At 44.1% G+C, this 24,567-nt stretch overlaps 1 protein-coding gene across 1 annotated transcript in view; it reads left to right on the plus strand.

The window, feature by feature from the left end:
* The window catches only part of MYO1E (myosin IE), a 232,332-nt gene that overhangs the window by 176,475 nt on the left and 31,290 nt on the right, over window positions 1-24,567 (plus strand). Inside the window, exons 17-22 of the mRNA XM_032297293.1 lie at window positions 2,021-2,127; window positions 8,262-8,360; window positions 16,712-16,856; window positions 20,780-20,894; window positions 21,100-21,269; window positions 23,312-23,457. Of these exons, the coding sequence (XP_032153184.1) occupies window positions 2,021-2,127; window positions 8,262-8,360; window positions 16,712-16,856; window positions 20,780-20,894; window positions 21,100-21,269; window positions 23,312-23,457 (782 nt within the window). The remainder of the gene's footprint in view (window positions 1-2,020; window positions 2,128-8,261; window positions 8,361-16,711; window positions 16,857-20,779; window positions 20,895-21,099; window positions 21,270-23,311; window positions 23,458-24,567) is intronic.

The raw sequence follows: 24,567 nt of genomic DNA on the forward strand, positions 1-24,567 counted from the left end.
AAAAAAATTTTTTTTTAATTAGCTGGGGCCAGGCATGGTGGCTCATGCTTATAATCCCAGCACTTTGGGAGGTCAAGGCGGGTGGATCATGAGGTCGGGAGTTCAAGACTAGCCTGGCCAACACAGTGAAACTCTATCTCTACTAAAACTACAAAAATTAGCAAGGTGTAGTGGCGGGTACCTGTAATCCCAGTTATTTGGGAGGCTGAGGCAGGAGAATTGCTTGAACCTGGGAAGCAGAGGTTGCAGTGTGCTGAGATCATGCCACTGCACTCCAGCCTGGGCAACAGAGTGAGACTCTGTCTCCAAAAAAAAAAAAAAAAAAAAGGTTGTAATTAAATACGAAACTAAAATCTAAAAGTAAAGTTTAAAAAATTGAGAATTTAGGGACTTAAAAAGTTTTGTTATATGCAACTCTGCAGACCCTCTCCAGCTCCACCTGATGTGTTGTAAAAATCATTAGATTTGTTCTGAAGTGCAGTCTACATCATCAAAGAACGTAAAAGGCAATTTACTTTTTCATCATAGGACTTTGCTTTGATCATGCAACCTCTGCAGCCCTGTCTGTCCTCAGTTTCAAGCATCGCAAAGGGTGCTATTTCCTGCACATCTAAACAGAGAACTTAATTCACCAATGAATATCCTGCTTTGAATATACTCAGTAGTTTTTCCCAAGGGTGTCAGATTTCTCAAACCCATGAAAACAGAAAAGCCCTAATTGAGAGAGGTTCTCTCTCTTCTGCTGACTTTGTAATGGTTTTCTGGCTTTGGAGGCCCCTCTTGGCTTTTTCCTTTTGGAGGTTTTCTCCCTTGCTGCTTTGCTTGGAAGTAGAGTTCGCATGTGTGCCATATCCTTGGACCCACAGGATGTGCTCAGCTGTGGGGTGGGAATGCTGATGTGAGCTCTACTCCCGTTTATTCAAACAAAGTTTGAGATTCTCAGGGTTTAAAATACTTCCTAAGCAATTTCAGCTTTATTTATGTGGTTTTCTCTGTTTGAACCCAATTCTACTTTGGGTACCCAGCACTCAGGCATTAATAGATGACTTTATATAGAATATTCTAGATTTGCAAAGAAGTAAGTTATCAGCCACATATAAAGTGTTCAGACTCTCGGTCGGGCGCTGTGGCTCACGCCCATAATCCCAGCACTTTGGTAGGCCGAGGCAGGTGGATCACGAGGTCAAGAGATCGAGATCATCCTGGTCAACATGGTGAAACCCCGTCTCTACTAAAAATACAAAACATTAGCTGGGTATGGTGGCACGCGCCTGTAGTCCCAGCTACTTGGGAGGCTGAGGCAGGAGAATTGCCTGAACCCAGGAGGCAGAGGTTGCGGTGAGCCAAGATCGCACCATTGCACTCCAGCCTGGGTAACAAAAGTGAAACTCCGTCTCAAAAAAAAAGAAAAAGTGTTCAGACTCTGCAGGTTTTAAAATGGACATATTGAGGAAGAAAGTGAATGAAATGGCATATCAAAAGATTATAAATTCTCGGATTTTTATGAATCTCCCATGCTTTAACTGTGAATTTTCATCATTTTCGTCAAGTGATTCTTCATTAGTTGGACTGCCAAGAAAGAGAATGTAGGGGATTTGATGATTCATCCTTATAAATGATTTTGGAGGGAAAAAGTTAAGGAGAACAATATATATGCAAAGGCCCTCGATCAGTATAAAATGAACTGACGTGCTTCGCTGTACCACATGAAAATCATTGTATGTGACGATTTATTGGGAGTTTTGTTTTTTGTTGTTGTTTTATTTTATTAACTATACTAAAAATGCCTGGTTGCTTTCAACGATTGAATTTCAAACCCATTTAGGAGTGATAAAATCATCATAAAAGTCAGCAAAGCTTTATAAAATTTAGTAGACCTGACTTAAGCTTAACAAGCAAATTGTCACAAAGATTAATTCCTGGTTATATAATTCTACAGTAGAGTTTTTACAAGTCTCCTTTGAAATTTGGTCTTCTTTAGAGAAAGTCCCATGACTATGATACTGTTCTTCCTTTCTAGAAACAAGCCAATGACCTTGTGAGCACCCTGATGAAATGTACACCCCACTACATTCGCTGCATAAAACCAAATGAAACTAAGAAGCCCAGAGACTGGGAGGAAAGCAGGTACGGGGGGAACCGGGTTGGTGGGGTCAGCACATTTTTCCCTGTGCTCAAGGTGAGCCATTCTCCGTCACAGGCAGGAGCAGTGGCAATTGCTGGCACATGTCTTTGTCATGTCCTTGTGGCTTAGCTTCTTCAGGACAAAGGCTATATACTGCATCCCCTCTGTGTCATTTCCTAAAATGTTGGCGGTGCCATTCTTTTCAGAATTAGCAGTTTATAATGTTGATCTTGGCTTGTCTGGGGGCAGATGGAAAAAAAACAAAAACAAAATACAACCACATACCGCAGAGTCATGATGGTTTTAAAATCAGTTTGAAGCTCTGCATAGACATTCTTCGTACACCCAGCTCCTGACCGGGACCCACAGGATGCAGCCTAGAATGCTTAGCTTGGGGTGGAAAGTGAAGGGCTGAAGAGCTGGCAGAAACACAATCCCGCATTTGCTGTGCCTCATGAAGACACTGGGGACACCCCGGAGGCTCTGGCATTCCCCCTAAGTACAGTGTTGATGAGCAGAATGACTCTGGGAGGAATGATGTCCAAGGGAAACACGGAGCCCAAGAATTCAGCGAGCCCTTTCTGCCCTGACTTCCGAGGAAACTCACGTCACTGTTCCTTCCACAGCTAGCATTTAGGGAAGTGGCCTGGGCAAAAGGAAATGGTGGCATTGAGTAGAAGCTGGTTAAGGTGGTGCCTAGAAGGTGTGAATTTTGTGTTTCACCGGGGGCCCCAGACACACATTGTTCAGAGGCCTGATCCCACTGTCCGTAGAAGCCTGGGGAGACACTTCAACTACAGAGAGGACCCCAGCCATCACCACCTAATATCAGTCCCCAAATGGAAGCCTGCCAGAATTGCTACCTCCTGTCTTCTCTCTTGGAGAAAAGAAGATAGGTTCTTTTAGGTGTCAAGCGACGAGCTCCAGGTTTAGCTTCCACAGGATCACCAGGACTAAAATTCCTAGCTGCTGATTACCTCCTGGGAGAGAGGGCACTCTTGCTTTAGACTAAGAAGGTAGCAGCATTGTCATCTCTTCCCATCTAAAGGTGTAAAATGATTACACCCAGGAGTTTGAAGCTGCAGTGAGCCATGATTGAGCAACTGCACTCCAGCCGGGGTGATAGAATGAGACCCCAAGTCAGTCAGTCAGTCAATCAAATAGAAAATACCTTGTTTTGCCCTCTTACGTTGATTCCCAAACTTGAGTGTTTCCCAGAATCCCCAGAAGGCCTTATTCATGCTCAGATTGCTGGGCTCCACCCCGAGTCTCTGATGCAGTGGTCCTCAAGTGGGGCGCATGAAGGTGCATCTGAAAAATCTTGCAGGTGGTGCTAGTGATGACGGCCCAGGTACTGCGCTTTGCGAATCACTGATCCAGAGCAAAGACCTAGACTGAGAATTGGAAGACCTGTGTCCTGGTGATAACCTATCACTAAGTCGTTCGAGTGAGACGCTTGGTCTCCTTAGCCCTGAGTTTTTTCCTCTTGAGAGGCTCCATCTAGAATAGGATCTCCTTTAGTCCGACAGAATGAAGGCTTCCAGACAGTGGCTGTCAGTCTGCCTCTGCCTCTGTCACTTTTACGCTCACCCCTCACACATACCCACACGTACACAGCCCACCCACGCGTGCATCCGTAGGTACACACGCACAATAGAACAGTGGTGTCATAGGCAACCTTAGAAATAAATCGTGAGAGTTTTGGAAGCAGAGGTATTGCCAAAGGGTGCCTTAGCCCATCTTCCCCCATTTCAAACTCTATCCATCTTCCCTTCCCAGCAAATACTCTCAAATAAAAACATCTCACTTAACCTCCAAATGTAGTACCTCCCCTAGCATACCCTCCTCTACCCCACATAGTGAGTTCTGCTGAATGCCCCTCGAAAATAGAAATTTTGCAATAGCTGCTTGGAAGTTCACCAACCCTGATGCTACCTTCTTGTAAAAATCCAGCTTGATTCATTGGAATATCAGAAAAGGGAGAAGTTAAAATAGTGATACATTTTATTCAGTAAATCCTCAGAGGATGAGGATGGTATTTTCTCTTTTCTTTTTTTTTAATGATTCCCCTTCTTTGAATTGCAGCAAAGAATTTTATGACATGCATTCAAATAAACTGGTTTTAAGAAGTTGAAGGTATTAGTTGGTCAAGCGTTGATCTATAATTCCAGTAGGATCGCTTTCTGGGATTCCACCCTTAATCCTGGTTCGGGTTTATTGTGTGACAGATGGTTTCACTCCATCCATGAGTCAGGAGCGTTGGGGTCCGTGAAAGGGCAGTGTGCTTTGCTGGCCGGGATTACACACCCAGTTGAAGCTCCTGGTGGAGAGGGTTACTCATTCCACAAGTTGTTGGGGTGTGGGGCTTTTCTTTTCCTGTTGCAAATGTGTTTTTGTTTGGCTTCTGGCAAGGTTGTTTGCCCTGGATTCTGAATTGCTGCCTTGTAGGGTTCTCTAGCCCTGATCAATTTGAGTAAATGGCCGGGGAAAGTCTTGGAAAAAGACTCCTCTGCAAGACAAAGTTGGCATAGCCTAGGGAACAACTGCGTGTTGTTTGACCAGTGACTACTAAGGAGGTGACAGTGCTCCAGAAATATGTAAAAATCAACTTGGGTCCCTCTGATGACCCAGAATTTTAAACATTACAGGACTTGCTAGGCTGATGAGCCTGCTGAAGGGAATTTCTACAAGAAAATTTCCTGATGGTGAGAGTTATGGTGAATGAAATAATGTTTTAACATGAGGAATATTCCTTCTTATGTGATTCATGGGAAAGGAACGTTTCTGCCTGAATTAATGGGTGAAGCATTCCCTACCTCGAAAGCTTGGCGTTAAGCCAGTATTTATGAAAAGTACTTCAAAGTGAGTAGAACCCTGAAATGAACAGCCTCATGCATTTTTCTCACTAGAGAAAAGGCTAGTGGTGAGTTTTAGATTTGGAGGATGAGAAAAAGGAAAATTAATTATTTTTAAATGTAAATTTAATTACCTTTTTAGCTGACATGATATTTCTCTCTTTCGCTCTCTCTCTCCCTCTCTCTCTCTCTCTCTACCTGACTTATATGGGCAAATTAGATATTGAATATTAACTCTTTTTATATAGAGGCTTTTTAAAAGTTAATAATCATAGAGGAGGCTAGGCGCGGTAGCTCACACCTGTTATCCCAGCACTTTGGGAGACCCAGGCGGGTGGATCACAAGGTCAGGAGTTCGACACCAGCCTGACCAACGTGGTGAAACCCCGTCTCTACTAAAAATACAAAAATTAGTCGGGTGTGGTGGCACATGCCTATAATCTCAGTGCCACTATACTCTACTCTGGGCAATAGGGATTCTATCTCAAAAAATAAAATAAAACAATAACAATAAGCCGGGCGTGGTGGCTCAAGCCTGTAATCCCAGCACTTTGGGAGGCTGAGGCGGGTGGATCACGAGGTCAGGAGATCGAGACCATCCTGGTCAACATGGTGAAACCCCGTCTCTACTGAAAAAAAAAAAAACAATAACAATAATCTTAGAGGAATCAACATTTCTGGCTGTCGCCTCCATAAGAACCATCAAACTGGAGACTCTTAAACACCACTCCCATTGTGACCTCATCCTTCCCATCAGCCAAGGCTGTCCCCCCGCTTCAAGCTTCATCTGTCCCCCTCCTCCTGTCCCACAGCCCCCATCACTGGCCTTTCCAATCCTTGTGTCTTTGCTTTCACAGCCTTCTGCCTTGTCCTTTGCACCTCATGGATCCAACTTGTCCCTCCAGGCCAAGGTGCATCACAGTAATCCCGAGAACTCCCTGCTGTAAAAAATTCATTTCCTTCTGTATTCTCCTATCCTGGTGTACTTATTGTAGCTGGGAATGGATGAGAATAACAGCAGCTTTACATCACTCACGCTAGGAACTAAGTGCTTTCCCTAGAAAGTAGCCGTGTAGAAATAAAGAATTTATGCCACCATTTCCATTTTTACAGAAGAGGAAACGGAGAGGCACAGAGAAGTTGCAGCATGGCAGGGCCCGTGGCACAGCAGGAACACAGTGCCAGAGCCTGACCCTTAACTACTGTGCTGCCTGCCCGGGACCCAGCGGGAAGTCAGAGCATTGTCTTTTTTTGGTGACCCTAGCATGTTGCAGTAGGGACATCAGGAAGTATGAGGCTTAACTGGAAATGGTGGTTTTTGTGAGAGCCTCACTAGGGAGACAGCTGTCGGGAACCTGTGCGACATCAGAATGTGGATGCTTCCGATTGCCTTTGCAGCTCAGCAGCTCCAGAAAGGCCCATTTTGCTGAGCGCATTAGCCCCATTAGCACGATCAGCACAGATAACCCCAAATGTACCGAATGGAGAGCATGAGGAGTTACCTCCGTACTGTAGCACAATCATGACATTCCACCTTCAGAAGAGAGAGACTTTACTTTTTATGTCTAATTTTCCTCAAATACCATGTTTCCAAGTGTCTGTGTTGAGCCCAGGCCCAGTTTGTCTTCCCAGAGTGGATGATCTGAAGCAGGTGTTGAGGCTCTGTGTCTCGGCATCTAGAACACTGTTTCCCAGCAGGTGGTGGGTTTTCACAAGGCACGTGTCTGTGCTCCACCCTAGACCCAGCAGGCCTACTAAAACAGCATCCCCGAGGTGTGAGGCACGGGGCATTTTCTGATATGAAAATCCTCGTGTGTGAGAATATTAACATAATAGTTCTTTACATCCATTTTTCAAAATACATTGCTAGATTTTTACTGTTAAGAAGCCAGGACAGTCCAGGCATGGTAGATCACCTGAAGCCAGGAGTTCGAGACCAGCCTGGTCAACATAGCAAAACCCATTGCTACTAAAAAATACAAAAAACTAGGCGGGCGTGGTACACGCCTGTAGTCCCAGCTACTTGAGAGAATGAGGCAGGAGAATCACTTGAACCCATGAGGCAGAGGTTGAGATGGGCCGAGATTGTGCCACTGCACTCCAGCCTGGGTGACAAAGCAAAACTGTGTCTCCAAAAAAAGAAAAAGAAAAGAAACCAGGCCAGGTACAGTGGCTCATGCCTATAATTCCAGCACTTTGGGAGGCCAAAGGAAGCTGATCAGTTGAGTTCAGGAGTTTTAGACTAGCTTGAACAAAGTTGCAAAACCCTGTGTCTCCAAAAAATACACAAATTAGCCAGGTGTAGTGGTGCACTCCTATAGTCCCAATTAGTCAGAAGCCTGTAATAGTAGGATCACCTGAGTCTGGGGAGGTTGAGGCTGCAGTGAGCTATCATGTCACTATACTCCAGCCTGGATGACAAAGTGAGACCTTGTCTCAAAAAAAAAAAATTTTAAGAAAGAAGAAAACAATTAAAACTATAATTTAGATATATTTTAGACCATTTTTAATGTACACACTGAAAATTAATAGTTTTATATGCTCTTTTGTAACTTGTATTAGAAAAACCTAGAAGTATAGTTTCATTAAATAGGAATCAATATTAAATTTAAGTTCAATAGCAAAACCAGCTCTAGCATCATTTAATTCATAAGTTAAAAGTTATTTCCCCACCCTTTTGATAAACCAATATTTTTGTTCATATTCTAGGTGATAGGTAGATGGGTCTTTGTGTTACTATTGTTCTTTGAAATAGATACGTAATGCCGAATTGCTGTATTTCTTTTTTTTTTTTTTTTTTTTGGAGATGGAGTCTCACTCTGTTGCTCAGGCTGGGGTGCCATGGCACGATCTTGGCTCACTGCAACCTCTGCCTCCCGGGTTCAAGCAATTTCCTGCCTCAGCCTCCCGAGTTGCTGGGACTACAGGCATGCCCCACCATGCCCGGCTAATTTTTGTATTTGTAGCAGAGACAAGGTTTCACCATGTTGACCAGGCTGATCTTGAACTCCTGACCTCATTTGATCCACCTGCCTCAGCCTCCCAAAGTGCTGGGATTACAGGCATGAGCCACCACCCCTGGTGTAATTGCTGTACGTTGATATTTTAAAATTAGCATTGTGTCATCTGAGAGGTCAGCTCAGTGTCTGAATACTACAAATTGTAGTCTTTTGAATAAGTTTCCCTACAGTGTGGAACTGGGGGCTTGGGGAGTGGCGGGTAAGAACACAGGTGAAAGCATTATCCAGTAACGTCCAGGCCCCATTTTCTCCTTTGCACAGGGTAAAGCATCAAGTCGAATATCTGGGTCTGAAAGAGAACATTCGAGTGAGAAGAGCTGGTTATGCCTATCGGCGCATCTTCCAAAAATTCCTACAGAGGTAATGAACTAGCAACTCTTGGCCTTTTTAAAAACAGGTTTATTGAGCTATAATTCAAACTCTGTACAATTCACCTGCTTCACGTGTTTGTACACATACTGTCAATGGCTTTTAACATATTCACAGAGTTGTGCAAATATCACCGCAGTTAATTTTAGGACATTTTCTTACCTGGAAAAGAAGTCCTGTTTCCTTTTGTTGTCAACCCCCGGTTCTCCTCTTGCCTCTGGCCCCAGTGGGTCATTCTTCTACTTTCTGTCTCTATAGATTTGCCTATGCTGGGCTGGTGGTTTTTTTTTTTTGGTTTTTTTTTTTTTTTTTTTGAGACAGAGGTTTTCTCTTTTGCCCAGGCCGGAGTGCAATGGCGCAATCTCAGCTCACCACAACCTCCGCCTATCAGGCTCAAGCGATTCTGCTGTCTCAGCCTCCCAAGCAGCTGGGATTACAGGCATGTGCCACCATGCCCGGCTAATTTTTGTATTTTGAGTAGAGCTGGGATTTCACCACGTTGGCCACGCTGATCTTATACTCCTGACCTCATGATCCGCTTACCTCGGCCTCCCAAAGTGCTGGGATTCCAGGCATAAGCCACCGCACCCGGCCTGTGCTGGGCTTTTCATAGCAATGGAATCATATGTGTCCTCTGTGACTGATGTCTGTCACTGGACATAAGATTCATCCATGTTGTTACACTTCCGCACTTCCTTCCTCTTCGTTGTGGAATAATATTCCATTGTGTGGGTACACCACAGTTTACTTATTCATGCATCAGTTGATAAACATCAGTCGTTTCCACTTCTTGGCATTTAACTTGTAAGAGAAACTGCTTGTTTTCTGAAGCTGCACCATTTTACGTTTTATACCCCCAGCCATATCTGAGGCTTCCAATTTCTGTAAATCCTTGCCAACATAAGTTATTTTCTGTCCCTCCTAGTGAGTGTGGTGTGGTATCGCATGGTGGTTTTGATTTGCATTTCCCAGATAGCAAATGATAGTGAGCATTTTTTCACGTGCTTATCAGCCATTTGTATTTCCTCTTTGGAAAAATGTCTGTTAGGCCCTTTGCCCATTTTTTAATTGGGTGTTTTGTCATTTTATTAATGCATTGTAATAACAATTCTTTTTTTACCATTATTTATTGTAGAATCAATCAGTAGCCGTAAGTATTCATTAGGCTGTCTGTTTAGCGTAACACATAAGTTAAAGAATTCATGGTAATTGTGCCACAGGAATGGCAGAGGTTTAACCTGGCTTAACAAATTAACAGTATGAAGACAATTTCAGGAAAATATTTAACCCACTTAAGACCATAAGCTTAAAATATTTAACCTCAAAAACTTTGTACAATCCATGTATAAATTTAAACTTGTTTTTGCATATCCCTCAGCATATGTTTGGCAGGACCTATACTTAAATGGTTCTTATTTTGTGTTGTTTGTAAAAGGATAAAATTTAGTACCCTTAAAATGTTACATCACTGTAACTTCTCTATTGATTCTGTGGCATTCCACTGTGTTTTCTATATCCATTTAATTTCCTTTAAGGAACAGGGAAACAACAAAGAAGCCAAATTTAGTGTTGTATTTATTTATTTATTTAGAGACAAGGTCTTGCCCTATTACTCAGACAGGACTGCAGTGGTACAATCATAACTGACTGCGTCCTTGAACTCCTGAGCTCGAGCCCTTCTCTCCCATCTCAGTCAATGAGTAGTACTATAGGCATGCATCACCATGCCCAGATCATTTTTCACTTTTTGTAGAGACATGGTCTCACTATGCTGCCCAAGTTGTTTTCAAGTGATCCTTCCACTTCAGCCTCCCAAAATGTTGGGATTATCAGCATGAGCCACCATGCCTCATCAAATTTATCAAATTTAGTATTTTAATCAGAAACAATTACATCTTCCTGATATATTATGCAGGGCTGGATATAATGATTTTTTTTTTTTTTTTGAGACGGAGTTTCGCTTTTGTTACCCAGGCTAGAGTGCAATGGCGCGATCTCGGCTCACCACAACCTCCGCCTCCTGGGTTCAGGCAATTCTCCTGCCTCAGCCTCCTGAGTAGCTGGGATTACAGGCACGCACCACCATGCCCAGCTAATTTTTGTATTTTTAGTAGAGACGGGGTTTCACCATGTTGACCAGGATGGTCTCGATCTCTTGACCTCGTGATCCACCCGTCTCGGCCTCCCAAAGTGCTGGGATTACAGGCTTGAGCCACTGCGCCCGGCCGGATATAATGATTTTTTAAAAATTAGATGGTATATAGCAAAGAACCAGTAGACTGAAGGACCGGTTAATTACTATCTTTGGAATCTAGTATTTCGAATAACACAGTTCTTATTTAGGGCTGTTGTTTCTTGTGCTATGAGATTAGGACAGCTGACTCACCATGTAGAGATTTTTTTAAAAAGGGCTAATTGGCTGGGCACCATGGCTCATGCTGTAATCCCAACACTTTGGGAGGCCGAGTTGGGCAGATCACCAGAGGTCGGGAGTTCGAGACCAGCCTGAATAACATGGAGAAATCCCATCTCTACTAAAAATACAAAATTAGCTGGGCATGGTGGTGCATGCCTGTAATCCCAGCTACTCAGGAGGCTGAGGCAGGAGAATTACTTAAAGCTGGGAGGCAGAGGTTGTGGTGAGCTGTGATCGCATCACTGCACTCCAGTCTGGGCAACAAGAGCGAAACTCCGTCTCAGAAAAAAAAAAGGAGCTAATCATTTCATATAATAAAACCTCATAAACTCAGTCCCCGACATTTGAGTTTCCTAATAATTTTGGAGGTAAATTAGACTAGGAACAAGGTTCACCCTCTTTGTTCTCTGAATTAAAGAGGTCAGTACATCTATAGTATAAGCAGGACTATGTGAAAGAAATAATTTAAGAAGTTGAGAAAATACAGAGCTTTTGCATCACCATAGTACCATCCATTTACTGACAAACAGCTGGAATGTTAGTTAGGAGACCTCTTGAGATCGGTAACACAAGCTTAGAAGAGGGTTTCTCAACCTCAGACACTGACATTTGAGGCTGGAAGATTCTTTACTGCGGGACCTATCCTGTGTATTGCAGGATGTTTAGCAGCCTCCTTGGTTTCCACTCACTAAATGCCGGTAGTGTACCTTCCTCTGAGTTGTGACATCCAAAAGTGTACCCAGACATTGACTGATGTTCCCCCTATAGGGCACAGTCAGTTGAGGAACTTCAGCTTAGATCATCATTTTAAAATTTATATTTATTTATTTTTTTAGAGATAAGGGCTCTCTTGGTTGCCCAGTGGTCTTAAACTCCTGGGCTTGAGAAGTCCTCCTGTCTTAGCCTCCCAAAGTGCTGGGATTACAGGTGTGAGCTACCATGCCCAGCACAAAAATACCCTTTTTAAATTAAGAGTGGCCAGGTGCAGTGGCTCACGCTTACAATCCCAGCACTTTGGGACCTGAGGCAGGCAGATCACCTGAGGTCAGGAGTTTAAGACCAGCCTGGCGAACTTGGTAAAATCCTCTCTCTACGAAAAATACAAATATTAGCCAGGTGTGGTGGCATACACCCATAATCCCAGCTGCTTGGGAGGCTGAGGCATGAGAATCATTTGAACCAGGGAGGCGGAGGTTACAGTGAGCTGAGGTGGTGCTCTTGCACTCCAGCCTGGGTGACAGAGTGAAACTCCGTCTCAAAAAAAATTCCACATGCAAAGGAAACAATCATCAAAATGAAGAGACAACCCACAGAATGGGAGAAAATGTTTGCAAACTATCCATCTGACAAGGGATTAATAACCAGAATATAGAAGGAGCTCAACATCTTTGTGGTGAAAACAATCTAATAAAACAGTGAGCAAAAGGTCTCAATAGACATTTCTCAAAAGAAGTCATGCAAATGGCAAACAGGCATATGAAAAAGTGTTCAATATTGATCATCAGAGAAATGCAAAATAAAACTACGATGAGATATTATCTCACCCCAGCTAAAATGGCTTTTACCCAAAAGACAGGCAATAACAAGGATGTGGTAAAAGGGAACCATCATACACTGTTGGTAGGAATGTAAAATAGTGTAACTATGGCTGGGCAGATGGCTTATGCCTGCAATCCGAGCACTTTGGGAGGCCAAGGTAGGCGGATCACGAGGTCAAGGCGGATCACCATCCTGGCCAACATGGTGAAACCCTGTCTCTACTAAAAATACAAAAATTAGCTTGTCATGGTGGTGTGTGCCTATAGTCCCAGCTACTTTGGAGGCTGAGGCAGAAGAATTGCTTAAACCCAGAAGGCAGAGATTGTAGTGAGCCAAGATCGCACCGCTGTGCTCCAGCCTGGCAACAGAGCAAGACTCGGTCTCAAAAAAAAAAAAAAATAGTGTAATGACTATGGGAAACAGTTTGGACATTCCTCAAAAAACTAGATATAGAGCTACCATATGATCCAACAATCCCACTCCTAGGTATAGATCCAAAAGAAAGGAAATCAGGATATCAAATAGATATCTTCACTCCCATGTTTATGGCAACACAATTCACAATAGCCAAAATTTGGAAGCAGCCTGCATCTATCAACAGACAAATGGATAAAGAAAATGTGATACAAGCTGGGTGCAGTGGCACACACCTGTAATCCCAGCCCTTTTGGAGACCAAGGCAGGTGGATCACTTGAGATCAGGAGTTCGAGATCAGTGTGGCCAAAATGTTGAAATCCTATCTTTACTAAAAATACAAAAATTAGCCTGGTATGGTGGCCCATGCCTGTAATCCCAGTTACTCAGGAGGCTGAGGTGGGAGGATTGCTTGAACCCGGAAGGCAGAGGCTGCAGTGAGCCAAGATTGTACCACTATACTACAGCCTGGGTGACGGAGCAAGACCCTGTTTCAGAACAAAAAAGAATAAAAGAAAATGTGATACACATACACAGTGGATGCTCTGCAGGTACTTGAACCATCTCATAACTTTATTTTCTCCAAAGGTGAGAGGAAAGTCTTTGTTCATAAAGTTTCTTTCTAGGTGTCCACAGAAAGGCTGCCAAATGAGAAACAGAAATTAAAAGCCTGAAGGGAAAGGATATATTAATACCCAGCACAACTATCCACATATGCCTGTATTATTCACCCTCTCTAGAAAGGAAGATCACAGGCCTAAACAGAGCCATGGCTCAGAGACTACTCAGAGCATAGTGTTGTCCTAGGAAATATTCTATGTGTTCAGTGTGTGTTCATTTCCTCTCTGGAAAATCCTTTATATTTATCAAAACTATTGCTCTTGACTGAATATTGGAGAGCAAAAATCAAAAGATGCCTTAATACCCTCACAGGTGGGCCCCATGCTCTTGTAAGTCCTGTGCTATTTGAAGCAGTAATAGGAAGAACCCTCATACACTATCTTCCCACTACAATTTTTATACCTTTAGAAAGTGTCAAAAAAACTGTTAGAAATAGCAGCCATGTTACATCTTGGAAAATATCTTTAAGTTCTCCAGAAAACACTTCTCTGAGCTAGGCAATGTGTGTTTCTGTGGTTGTCAGAAATAAGCCCAAATATGGATTCTGATGCTTAGGAAGAAGAATGTCGTAGAAACATAACAGATTTGCAAAGTTTATCTTGTAGCATGATTTATACTTCCTCACAAGCATGCTTCCTTTCACCTTGACCTAGCCTCTCAGAATGTGGGGATGATAAAGGAATACCTTGTCAGCAAAGGCTTTCTACGTCAATGGCAAGAGAAAAGGAAGAATGGGAAGCCCAGGAAAGCACAAAGTGGTAGAGTGCTTCCTCCTGGCTGCCAGGATTGTGTCCTCAGAGGTCAGAAACATCCTTAATCTCAAGTGCCAACAGCTGGGAGTCCCTGGAGCCTGAGCTGCATTTCCTCTGAGAAGGAAGCATTAATAACAAGAGATAACAAGAGCCGGGAAGAGAATTCCAGGCAGAAAGAGCAGCCAGCACAAAGGCCTTGAGAAGACCTATTAGCATATTTGAGTCTTAAAATCTGTGAAGAAAGGAATGTTAGCTATTATCACCATCTGTCCAAAATTATCACAGGCATCAATTAGGCAGGGGCACCATTGCCCTGTGCAACCTGCTCGCTCGAGTGTATCCTAGGGAAAGACATTGGACTGGGTGCACTTGGTAGGAGAACAGTGTGCTACGTTTATGCCCTGGTCTCCAGTGGGATACCAGAGGATGGGCTGAGGATGCATCAGGCTTCATGAAAGCAAAGGAAGCCCCAGGCAATTCCCACGTATTGCCAAGACCCTCATTACTGGAGGTGTTGTCAGGATAAAGGAGAGAAAGTCTCTGCAAGGTTCATTACAGTAAAAAAAAAAAAAGAGAGAGAGAAACACAGCATTAATTTTGTAGGAAAAAATGTGAATTGCTATAAAGACTTATTTCCAGTTCCATGATAAAAATACTTTAGTTTATAATTGTAGGTTAGATCAAGCCAGGCAAAATTGTACTCTTAGAAGCTTGTCACCTTGGAAGTCTAGTCTTTTCCTTCTCACTCCTACCCTCTATGAATTTTCTGCCTCAACCAGTGAGATTCCCAGCACCTTCCTCATTTTTCACTAACTCTCCCAATCACATCTAGAAAAGTTATGCTATTAGTCATTTATTTGTGGCTTAATTTGTTTTAATTAACATCATTATACCGTATACAAAACTTATTCGTGCTAATGTGTGAGTTCCACTAGGCATTTTCATTTTTAAGCTTTTGATCTCTAATTAGGGAATAGGAGGATTTTCCTCTCCAGGAAGTTTATGATATTGTCAGGCAAGATGCAGGCATTTGAGAGGAGCAGAGAAGGCTCCTAAAATCACGTTAGTCCCAACCTGCCGGCTTTATGGGACTTTTGGATCCTCAAGGAGGACCACTGAATGTTCCCTTCTCCCTCTGCTATCGTAAATCAGTCTAATCCTAATAGTAGTTTCTGGAGACAGAGGAGGGCCCTGGCTTCACTCAAGGCCTGGGGGCCTGTTTCTTGGGCCCTAGATGTTCGTGCACATGGGACACGCCCTCCAACTTCACACCCACACATTCCCACGATTATTCCGTCCATATTTGGCATCCTATGATGTGCTTGTCTCTGCTTTATTATATCAGCCTCTGACATAATAGTCATGGTTCTAACATAGGCATGTATATTAGACTGGATCATCTTTAAAAGAAATACCTAAAGATGAACCAGTCCATGGCTTTTTTGCAGTGCCGTAATGAAAGAGACAGTCAGGGATTCAAACCCACCTCTGACACTTACTAGCTAAGTCGCTTTGGGCAAGTCATAATTTGACTGTGTCTCCTACTCTGCAAAATAAAAAACCAAACCAGTCAGGTTGCTATAGAAATAAGAGGGATCCTACATCAAAAGCTGCAATCACAGCACCAGATGCAGAGAGAGCATCCCTCCACGTTAGCCAGGAATGTTCGTTATGATTGTTGTGTGCCAGGCATGGTTTAAGGCTCTGGATATACATGAGTGAACCACACATGTGGCATGCAGTCTCCTGGAGCACTCACCTCCATGCGGGAGGCATATATTAACCAAATAAACACCAATATGAATGTAACTACAAATGAGAGTACATGCTCTGAAGGAAAAATGTTACTTGCTATGAGAGAAACTAACAAGGGAGCAGTTTTTGATTTTTGGTCCAAGAAGGGCTGCCTGGGAGTGTCACTGAAGGTGAGACACCCAAGTGGGAGGCAGCAAGTGATGAGTTTGGGGAGCAGCACCCCAATAGAGGGAAGAGCAGGGGCAGAGGCTCCGAGGAAGGAAAGGGCATGGTGGGCATGAAGAATAGGCCATTCTCAAAGACATGCAGCAAGCCACAGTGAGAGTGAAGAGGCGAGGTTGGAGAACAGCCAAGGACCAGATCCCAAGGGCCTCGTCACCCAGATGCACAGAATTTCAAAGGTGAAAGTTGATACACAGTTGTCATAATAGCTGCTTAGCAGGAGCTTTATAAAACTCTTTGCATTAATTGTTAAATGCCCTGAAGAAATCAGGGGAGATTTATTATTGAGACAAGACCATTTGATTTTGCCTGAAGAGCATTCCTGGTGACCTTCCATGATGCTATTTTTAGACAGTGGTAGAAACAGTGCGCAGCTTTTCACCAGGGTGTTAACATGGGATTGCTGGAAGAGGGAAGGAGTGGGAGGCAGCTCCAGAGCAGGCAGCCCAGACTCAGGATTTTTGCAGTCGTCATGGTCCACCCCTTTCAACAACTGGTAGATGAATGATCAGTAACTGCAGCACTGGGCACCTTCGGAGCAGAGCTCTTGCTGCCTTGCTTGTGTAGAAAGGAGGCGCAGTCCTGCCCGAGTCTGATCCTCTTCTCCCCATTGTGCCCACAGGTATGCCATTCTGACCAAAGCCACCTGGCCCTCTTGGCAAGGAGACGAGAAGCAAGGTGTCCTGCATCTGCTGCAGTCAGTCAACATGGACAGCGACCAGTTCCAGCTAGGGAGGAGTAAAGTGTTCATCAAAGCCCCCGAGTCTGTGAGTGCTTGGCTGCCTCTCTACTCTCTTCCCTCCCGCAGGGCCCCACCAGCCCTGCCCCACCCCTCAGCTGGCTTCTTTTTCTCATTCTTTGCTTCATGCCACCAATGTTGTCTCCTCAAAGAAGCCTTCCCTTCCTCCCCAGTCTACGTGGGTCCTTCGCTAGACACCTGCTCTCCATAGCCCATCACTGCCCCATTCATTTCCTGCAGAGCAGTGAGCAGGTAGGAAAAGGGACATCGGAGAGTGGCTGCTTCCTCACTCACTGTCTCGCTCCTCTCTAGCTGCTACACTCCTTCAGGGCAGGGACTCTTTGTTCCATGTGTCTTTAAATGCCCCAAAGCATCACATAGAAAATGCTCAGTAGAGCCAGGCGTCGTGGCTCACACCTATAATTCCAGCACTTTGGGAGGCCAAGGCAGGCAGACCACCTGAGGTTGGGAGTTCAAGACCAAGCTGACCAACATGGTGAGACCTCGTCTGTATTAAAAGTAGAAAAGAAAATGCTCAGTAGTTACTTAGTCTCTAAGAGTGTCTAAGCTAAAGAGGGACTTCTGTGTCCCACCCAAGGTTAGTTGACACCAAGTCCGTTACACACAGGCTCAGGATTCCTCCCGGAAGGTGCAGCAGAGTGCCACGTGGGGATTCCCAGGATTGTTCCTAGAAGGCCGCTGGGGGGCCTAGAAAGGACTGTGAGGGAGAAACAGGTGGAGGAGAAATCTCTGGTTTATAGCACACAATACTTAACAGTAAGGCATTCATAATACACATTTACAGGTCACAAACTGATCCGACCTCTACAGTGTCTCTAAGACACTTCTTTCTTTCCTGATGAGGGTGTGGTCAGTGCACCCCATGAATGTCCACAGGAAGTTCTGTCCAGCTCTTCTGCCCAGTTCGTTCCAGGGCTGTGGAATAAAGACCTTTACTCCTTTTTAAGCCGGAGACACTGTCGGCCCCAAGGCTCAGCAGCCTCATTTCTCGAGGCTCCCGTAACCATCACAAGACCCCATTTCAAGAGTCAGTGATGAACTTGGCAGAAGTCAGTCATCAGACCAAGGGGAAATCACACGGGAACTCACAGTAAAAAGGGAAGCATTTGACTCCGGGCAGAACCCAGTCCTGCAGTTAGTTTTCTTCTCTAAGGTGGGCCCCCCAGCCACTGTTCTCCCTGCCTCAGAGGATCAGCCCAAGGTTCAGGAATGATAATGGCCATAACTGAATGGCTTTGTGAAACATCAAGATTATTAAATAAATAAGCGACACACAGGGATGGAACCTATTTATGAAACATTTGTGGTAGCATTTTTCCACTTTGAGTTATTTGTAGCATCACAAGAATTTCATTTCCAAATATAAAGTGAAAATGTTGTGTCATTCGCCATTAAGCAACCCACAGAACAGTTCCTGTTCTTTCTAAAATGGGATGGGGTGATTTATCGGCACGATGCAGAACTTGTTTCATACCCACTTTTACTTTTCAACTTGCGAGATTTTCATACATAATTAAAACAGCCTCAATATTTGGAAAACTTCTTTTTTTTTCCTGATTCAGTTGCGTTGGAGGGGTTTATATTTCAAAATCGAGATTTATTTTTGGCTGTCCTTTTCCTTGCCTTACACTCAGTTGTGTTGTTACCGTTACTTGACTCTCCTTCCCCCATCTTTGACACATGCACTCACACATGCACGCCCTTACCTCTGCACTCTCCCCTGCCCCAAACGCATCCATCCACATCTAGCCCTGACATGCAAATACTTTCATAAAAGTTGGTTTTTAAAATCTGGCTGGGCACAGTGGCTCATGCCCGTAATCTCAACACTTTGGGAGGCTGAGATGCGAGGATGATGACTTAAGGCCAGGAGTTCAAGACTGGGCAACTCAGCAAGACCCCATCTCTACAAAAAAAATTAGCTGGGTGTAGAGGCTGAGGTGGGAGGATTGCTTGAGCCCAGGAGTTGAAGGTTACAGTGAGCCATGATTGTACCACTGCAGTCCAGCCTGGGCAACAGATCAAGAAAGACCCTTTCTCTTAAAAAAGAAGAAAGACAGAAAAGAAAAACTACCGTGTGGTTTTACCTTAATAGTAAATGTGCCGAATTTACAAAATTATCCGTTTGCTTTAAGAACCCACATCAGACACCACAGGGTTTGTTTTTGTTTTGTGTTACATGTATCCGTGTTTTTTGGCTTTTCTATGTCAAGGTTGTTTTGTGGTTTTTTGTTGCTGCTGTTGTTGTTTGGTATGCTTTTTACTCTCTCCTCATCTATGTTATCAAGGTTTTTTCTTGAACCTCCCTAATTTCTAACCCCCTGGGATTTTCGAAAGAAATCTGAAACCCAATGAATCTTGGAGATAGTCTCTAGGAAGTTGGGAGTTGTTTGCCTCTTCTTCCTTTCTCTGAGTCACAAGTGTGTTCTCTGTGATACTCCCAAAATAGTTCTGGGAAAGAAGAAGGAAACAAGACTTACTCAGAAACCCAACACACCAGATAAGAAACATCAATAGACATTCTTACAACAGGCAACTGCAGGGCTCAGATTTTAAATGTTCTGTCCAGTTGCTAATCCATGTATTCTATCTGGGGGTTAGAAATCTGTCCTTATGCCTGTTACATATGGCACTGAGGCCTGGGGAATGATGTGGCCCCTCCCCTGGTGTTTGGAGTTTGGGATGTTGTTTCTGCAGAGGTGGAACTGTGAGAAGGAGAGAAGTCGAGGGGCAGGAGAGCACAGGTCTGGCTCCCAAGCATACACCCACAGAAACAGAGACAGCAAATCAAACCCAGCTGCCTTCACAGCACTTCGGCTTGTTTACTTCTGGAACATTTTTGCAATGACTATTCATCATCTTTACTTTGGTTTTTTTATTGGTTGATTTTATTTTTTTCCTAGAGAGTCATGTAAGCCACTCTCAAGGTAGATGAGTTTCCTACCATTTTACAAGTTGATCAAATGCGGATTTACAGACAGAGATTTGCATGTCAAAATGAGGAGGAGCCTGGCAGAGCCTGAAAGACCTAGGTGCACTTTCTAGCCCACCCAGTCTTAGTTCCAATGTTCTCATCTGTAAAATGGAGATGATAGAGTACGCGGCTGACGCAGCTGTGGAGGTGTTGAATGAAACTGCATGGAAATCACCCAGGGTGACTTCTGCCCCACAGTGGGTACTCGGCTCATGACAGCTTTTTGCTGTCACCTTCATTATTCCAAAGCCTGGTTGTGGTGCAGCCATCAGCATTCATTGTTCAAATGGCTGGACTCTCATGACCTGCCAGAGGCTGATGTGGCCCCTGAACAGCCCCAGCCCTTCTCAGCAAATCCAAGTCCTAACTAGCGCACTTCAAGTCCAGCACCAATCATTGTGGTTATTGTCCTCTGCTCCGCTACTCCTTAGTGAGTCCTGAGACAGGAAGTCTATACTTTCTTGGAACTGAAAGTAGGGCAGCCCTCCTTCCACAGCAGCACAAGCCCTGCTCTTGTAGAAACTGGAAAATTCTGTTTAACGGCTGCATGCTGAATTGCTGCACCAAACAGCAGCAGCTGCCTCCGCCCACTCGCTTGATCTGGCTTCCTAATAGTATCCTCTTTGGATCAAGGTGGGGAGTAAGTGGACAGGTGTTGAATCACTCATTTGATTCTCACAGAGACTGTAACAAGGCAGGGCAAGGTCCAACTGAATACACTCGGATTCTGCTCTTTCCCGTTGTTTGCCATTAAAAGAAAAAAGGTATAGGTCATTCTATATTGAGAATAAACTACATGCCACAGTAAGCATTCCACATGCTTGTTCTTGAGTCAGAGAAGCTGCTTCCCGTGCGTGTCATTGTCTAAACTCAGTGTCCCTGGAATAACAAGAAAAGTGTTGTTCAGGTGTTGGGGTTTCACGCTTGGCTCACATGTGTCTTCTCTCCATTCACAGCTATTTCTTTTAGAAGAGATGAGAGAGAGAAAGTATGATGGATACGCTCGAGTGATACAGAAATCATGGAGGAAATTCATAGCCCGCAAGAAATACGTTCAAATGAGAGAAGAAGGTATTTTAGCAATTTTGTCTCATTCATTTTAACAAATCTGAAGCGTAAGTTTGAACTTAAGTTGTAAGTTCCATTTTATTTTGCGTATAATGTCACTCTAAAATTCTGGTATCATTTAGAGTTTCTTTGTATATTTCCACACTATTTTTCTCCTTTTTCTTACTGACACGTCCTTCTTCCATCTTCACGCTCTTGGGAATTGTAGCCTCAGACCTCTTACTGAACAAGAAGGAGAGAAGGAGAAACAGTATTAACAGGAACTTTATCGGGGATTATATTGGGATGGAGGAGCACCCAGAACTCCAGCAGTTCGTGGGCAAGAGGGAGAAGATTGATTTTGCAGACACAGTCACCAAGTACGACAGGAGGTTCAAGGTACGTGCTGACTGCCCGCCCTGAGATCACCAGATTCTTTTTTTTTTTTTTTAATAACTTGCTATTTTGTTTTTGTTGTTACCAAAGCAGAACATGTTCATTGTAGAAAAATTTAGGAAAAAATACAGATAAACCAAAAGAAAAACAGGCACCTATGCCCAGAAACAGTCACTGTTAACATTCTGTGCTTATCCGTAACTTTCACAACGTTTTTATGAAAACGTACATTTGCATTTAGTTTTACAAAAACTCCCATTTAGTTTTACAAAAAATGAGATATATGTTGCATGCTGTTTTATGTCCTGAGGCATTTTGTTTGTTTGTTTTTTAAATAATGCCAGGGAGAATTTTCCATAGTAGTACATTTAGCAATGTAAATTATTTTACATGGCTGCATAGTATTCCATTTGACAGTTGTTTTACTATTTTTAACCAATTTCTCATGAACCAATTTTTAGTGAGTTTCTTTCTCTTTGTTACTATCATAACTTCAGTGAGCATCTTTTCACACATCTTTGTGTATTTGTCTCCTAATATTTTTGGAAGAAATTGACAGGAGTGAAATCATTGAATCAAAAGATTCAGAATATCAAGTAATATTGCAGAGTATCCTCACCCATTTTCCCGGAATGACTGATAAGTAAGGCTTTTCTAACCACAGGAGGAATGATTGATTTTTCACCTCCTCCCTTAGATAACTTTTAATGAAGTCTTGGCCCTAATAGAGAAATCTGAAACTTCAGAAGCTCATGGACCCATTAAGATCTTTCTGGTTTCTGGCGGGGGCCGGGAGATGAGGAGAAAAACTGAGTGAAGTAAACAATGGGAGCGTGCTGTTTTGCTAAAACCAAACCATTCCTTGCAACCTGTGCATGGTGCCAGCTGCTGTGATGGCAGCTCTAGATGCACACGTGGGTGCCTAGCTCTCACAGCAGCACGTGTTATAAAGTGGTTACCTACATATTCCCAAGGAGGTTTATATTCATTTATCCAAATGAAAATATAGCAGTATCTTAAAAAGAAAATTTTATAGACTCCCAGGCTGGGTGCGGTGGCTCACGCCTGTAATCCCAACACTTTGTGAGGCCAAGGCGGGCAGATCACGAGGTCAAGAGTTTGAGACCATTCCGACCAACATGGAGAAACCCCGTCTATACTAAAAATACAAAATTAGCTGGGCATGGTGGCACATGCCTATAATCCCAGCTACTTGGGAGGCTGAGGCAGTAGAATGGCTTGAACCCAGGAGGTGAAGGTTGCAGTGAGCTGAGATCACATCACTGCACTCCAGCCTGGGCAACAGGGCGAGAATCTATCTCAAAAAAAAAAAAAATGGAATATCTATGGAGTCCCAAAAAAATATATGCAGACCCTGCCCCCTGTTGAGAAACATGCTTTATTTAGCACATGATGGAGAAGCTCACCACAGGTGTTGACTTTCCCTTTATACCTGCTCTGCTGTCCTGATACATCAGGTGACTCCATATGAGTTTGCCAATTTTTAAGTCAAAAAGAGTCAGATGTCAGCATTTTTATATATGTTATCCTAATAATCAGAAACAATGCCCTTTTTCACTGTCATGGCGCCTGGTCAGGTGATGAATGGAACGGCCATCACAATGGTAGTGAAGATTGACTGTCCAAAGCAGCTTCCCACTGTCCTGGTAACGGCAGTCCAGACGTGAATGGTTATCATCACATTGACCACCATGTCTGTCCACCTTTTTTTGTTTTTTTTTTGAGATGGAGTCTTAGTCTGTTGCCCAGCAGCATGACCTTGGCTCACCGCAACCTCCACCTCCCAGGTTCAAGAGATTCTCCTGCTTCAGCCTCCCAAATAGCTAGGATTACAGGTGCCCATCACCATGCCCAGCTAATTTTTGCATTTTCAGTAGAGATGGGATTTCACCATGTTGGTCAGGCTGATCTCGAACTCCTGACCTCAGGTGATCCACCTGCCTTGGCCTCCCAAAGTGCTGGGATTACAGGTGTGAACCACCATGCCTGGCCTGTCCACATTCTTAAAGCTCCTCTCCTTACAGGGTGTAAAGCGAGACCTGCTTCTTACCCCAAAGTGCTTGTACTTAATCGGACGAGAAAAAGTCAAACAGGGCCCAGACAAGGGCCTGGTGAAAGAAGTCCTGAAGCGGAAAATCGAGATGGAACGGATCTTGTCTGTGTCCCTCAGGTGAGTGGTGCAGGTATAGAGGCAGGCGTGCCCATCTCGCCTCAGCGTCACCGTCTGCTATTCCAGACAACCAGGAGGAAGGCCGGGCTGGGCTCTGCTGCTGTCAAAATCATGATGAAGAGAATGGAATTTCCCTTTTTTCCAAAGGGAAGACTTCCTAGTCTCAGGGAATGTTGATATGACAGGAAGAAGGTACCAAGAAGAAGTTGCCTGTGGACAGCTCCTCTAGCAAGGGAGACCCAGATCTGTTGTAACCATAACATGTTAGAAATGAACTTGGTATATGGAACACCTCAGAGAATGATTTCTCGTTATAGTGGAGCCAGTAGTTCAGAGCCCTCTCCCCTAGCCCACCTCACCCAGTTTGGAAGCCTCACCCATTTCCCCATGCAGAGGGTCCTAGAAGGGAAGTTTCTTTGAAACTTCCTTAGAGAGTGCAAGTTGGTCTCCATTCTCTATAGCTCTGGAGTCATGAGATGCTGTCTTCACTCCAAGTTCTCAGGCAGTGGGGAGTGGTTTTGCTTCTGCAAGGCCCCAGGCAGGGCCCTTGCTCTTCAGGCAGCACCCTGGCTTCCTTTTGGCAGAGGGGCTCCTCTGTCAGTTGTCAGAGTATTTCCTCTGTCAGTGGAACCTAGCCTAGGACCTAGTCTAGTCCGATGCTAAGAAGTCCTCCCATGCCCAGAACTCCTAGACTAGGAGTCCTCCCAGAGTCCTCCCATGCCCAGAACTCCTAGACTAGGAGTCCTCCCAAAGTCCTCCCATGCTCAGAACTCCTAGACTAGGAGTCCTCCCAAAGTCCTCCCATGCTAAGAACTCCTAGACTAGGAGTCCCTCCAAAGTCCTCCCATGCTCAGAACTCCTAGACTAGGAGTCCTCCCAAAGTCCTCCCATGCTCAGAACTCCTAGAGTAGGAGTCCTCCCAAAGTCCTCCCATGCTAAGAACTCCTAGACTAGGAGTCCCCCCAAAGTCCTCCCATGCTCAGAACTCCTAGAGTAGCAGTCCTCCCATGGTCAGAACTCCTAGAGTAGGAGTCCTCCCAAAGTCCTCCCATGCTCAGAACTTCTAGGAGTCCCCCCAAAGTCCTCCCATGCTAAGAACTCCTAGACTAG

This window comes from Sapajus apella, unplaced genomic scaffold (genome assembly GCF_009761245.1).
Source record: "Sapajus apella isolate SASKATOON/1434 unplaced genomic scaffold, GSC_monkey_1.0 scaffold37, whole genome shotgun sequence".
Classification (NCBI taxonomy): domain Eukaryota; kingdom Metazoa; phylum Chordata; class Mammalia; order Primates; family Cebidae; genus Sapajus; species Sapajus apella.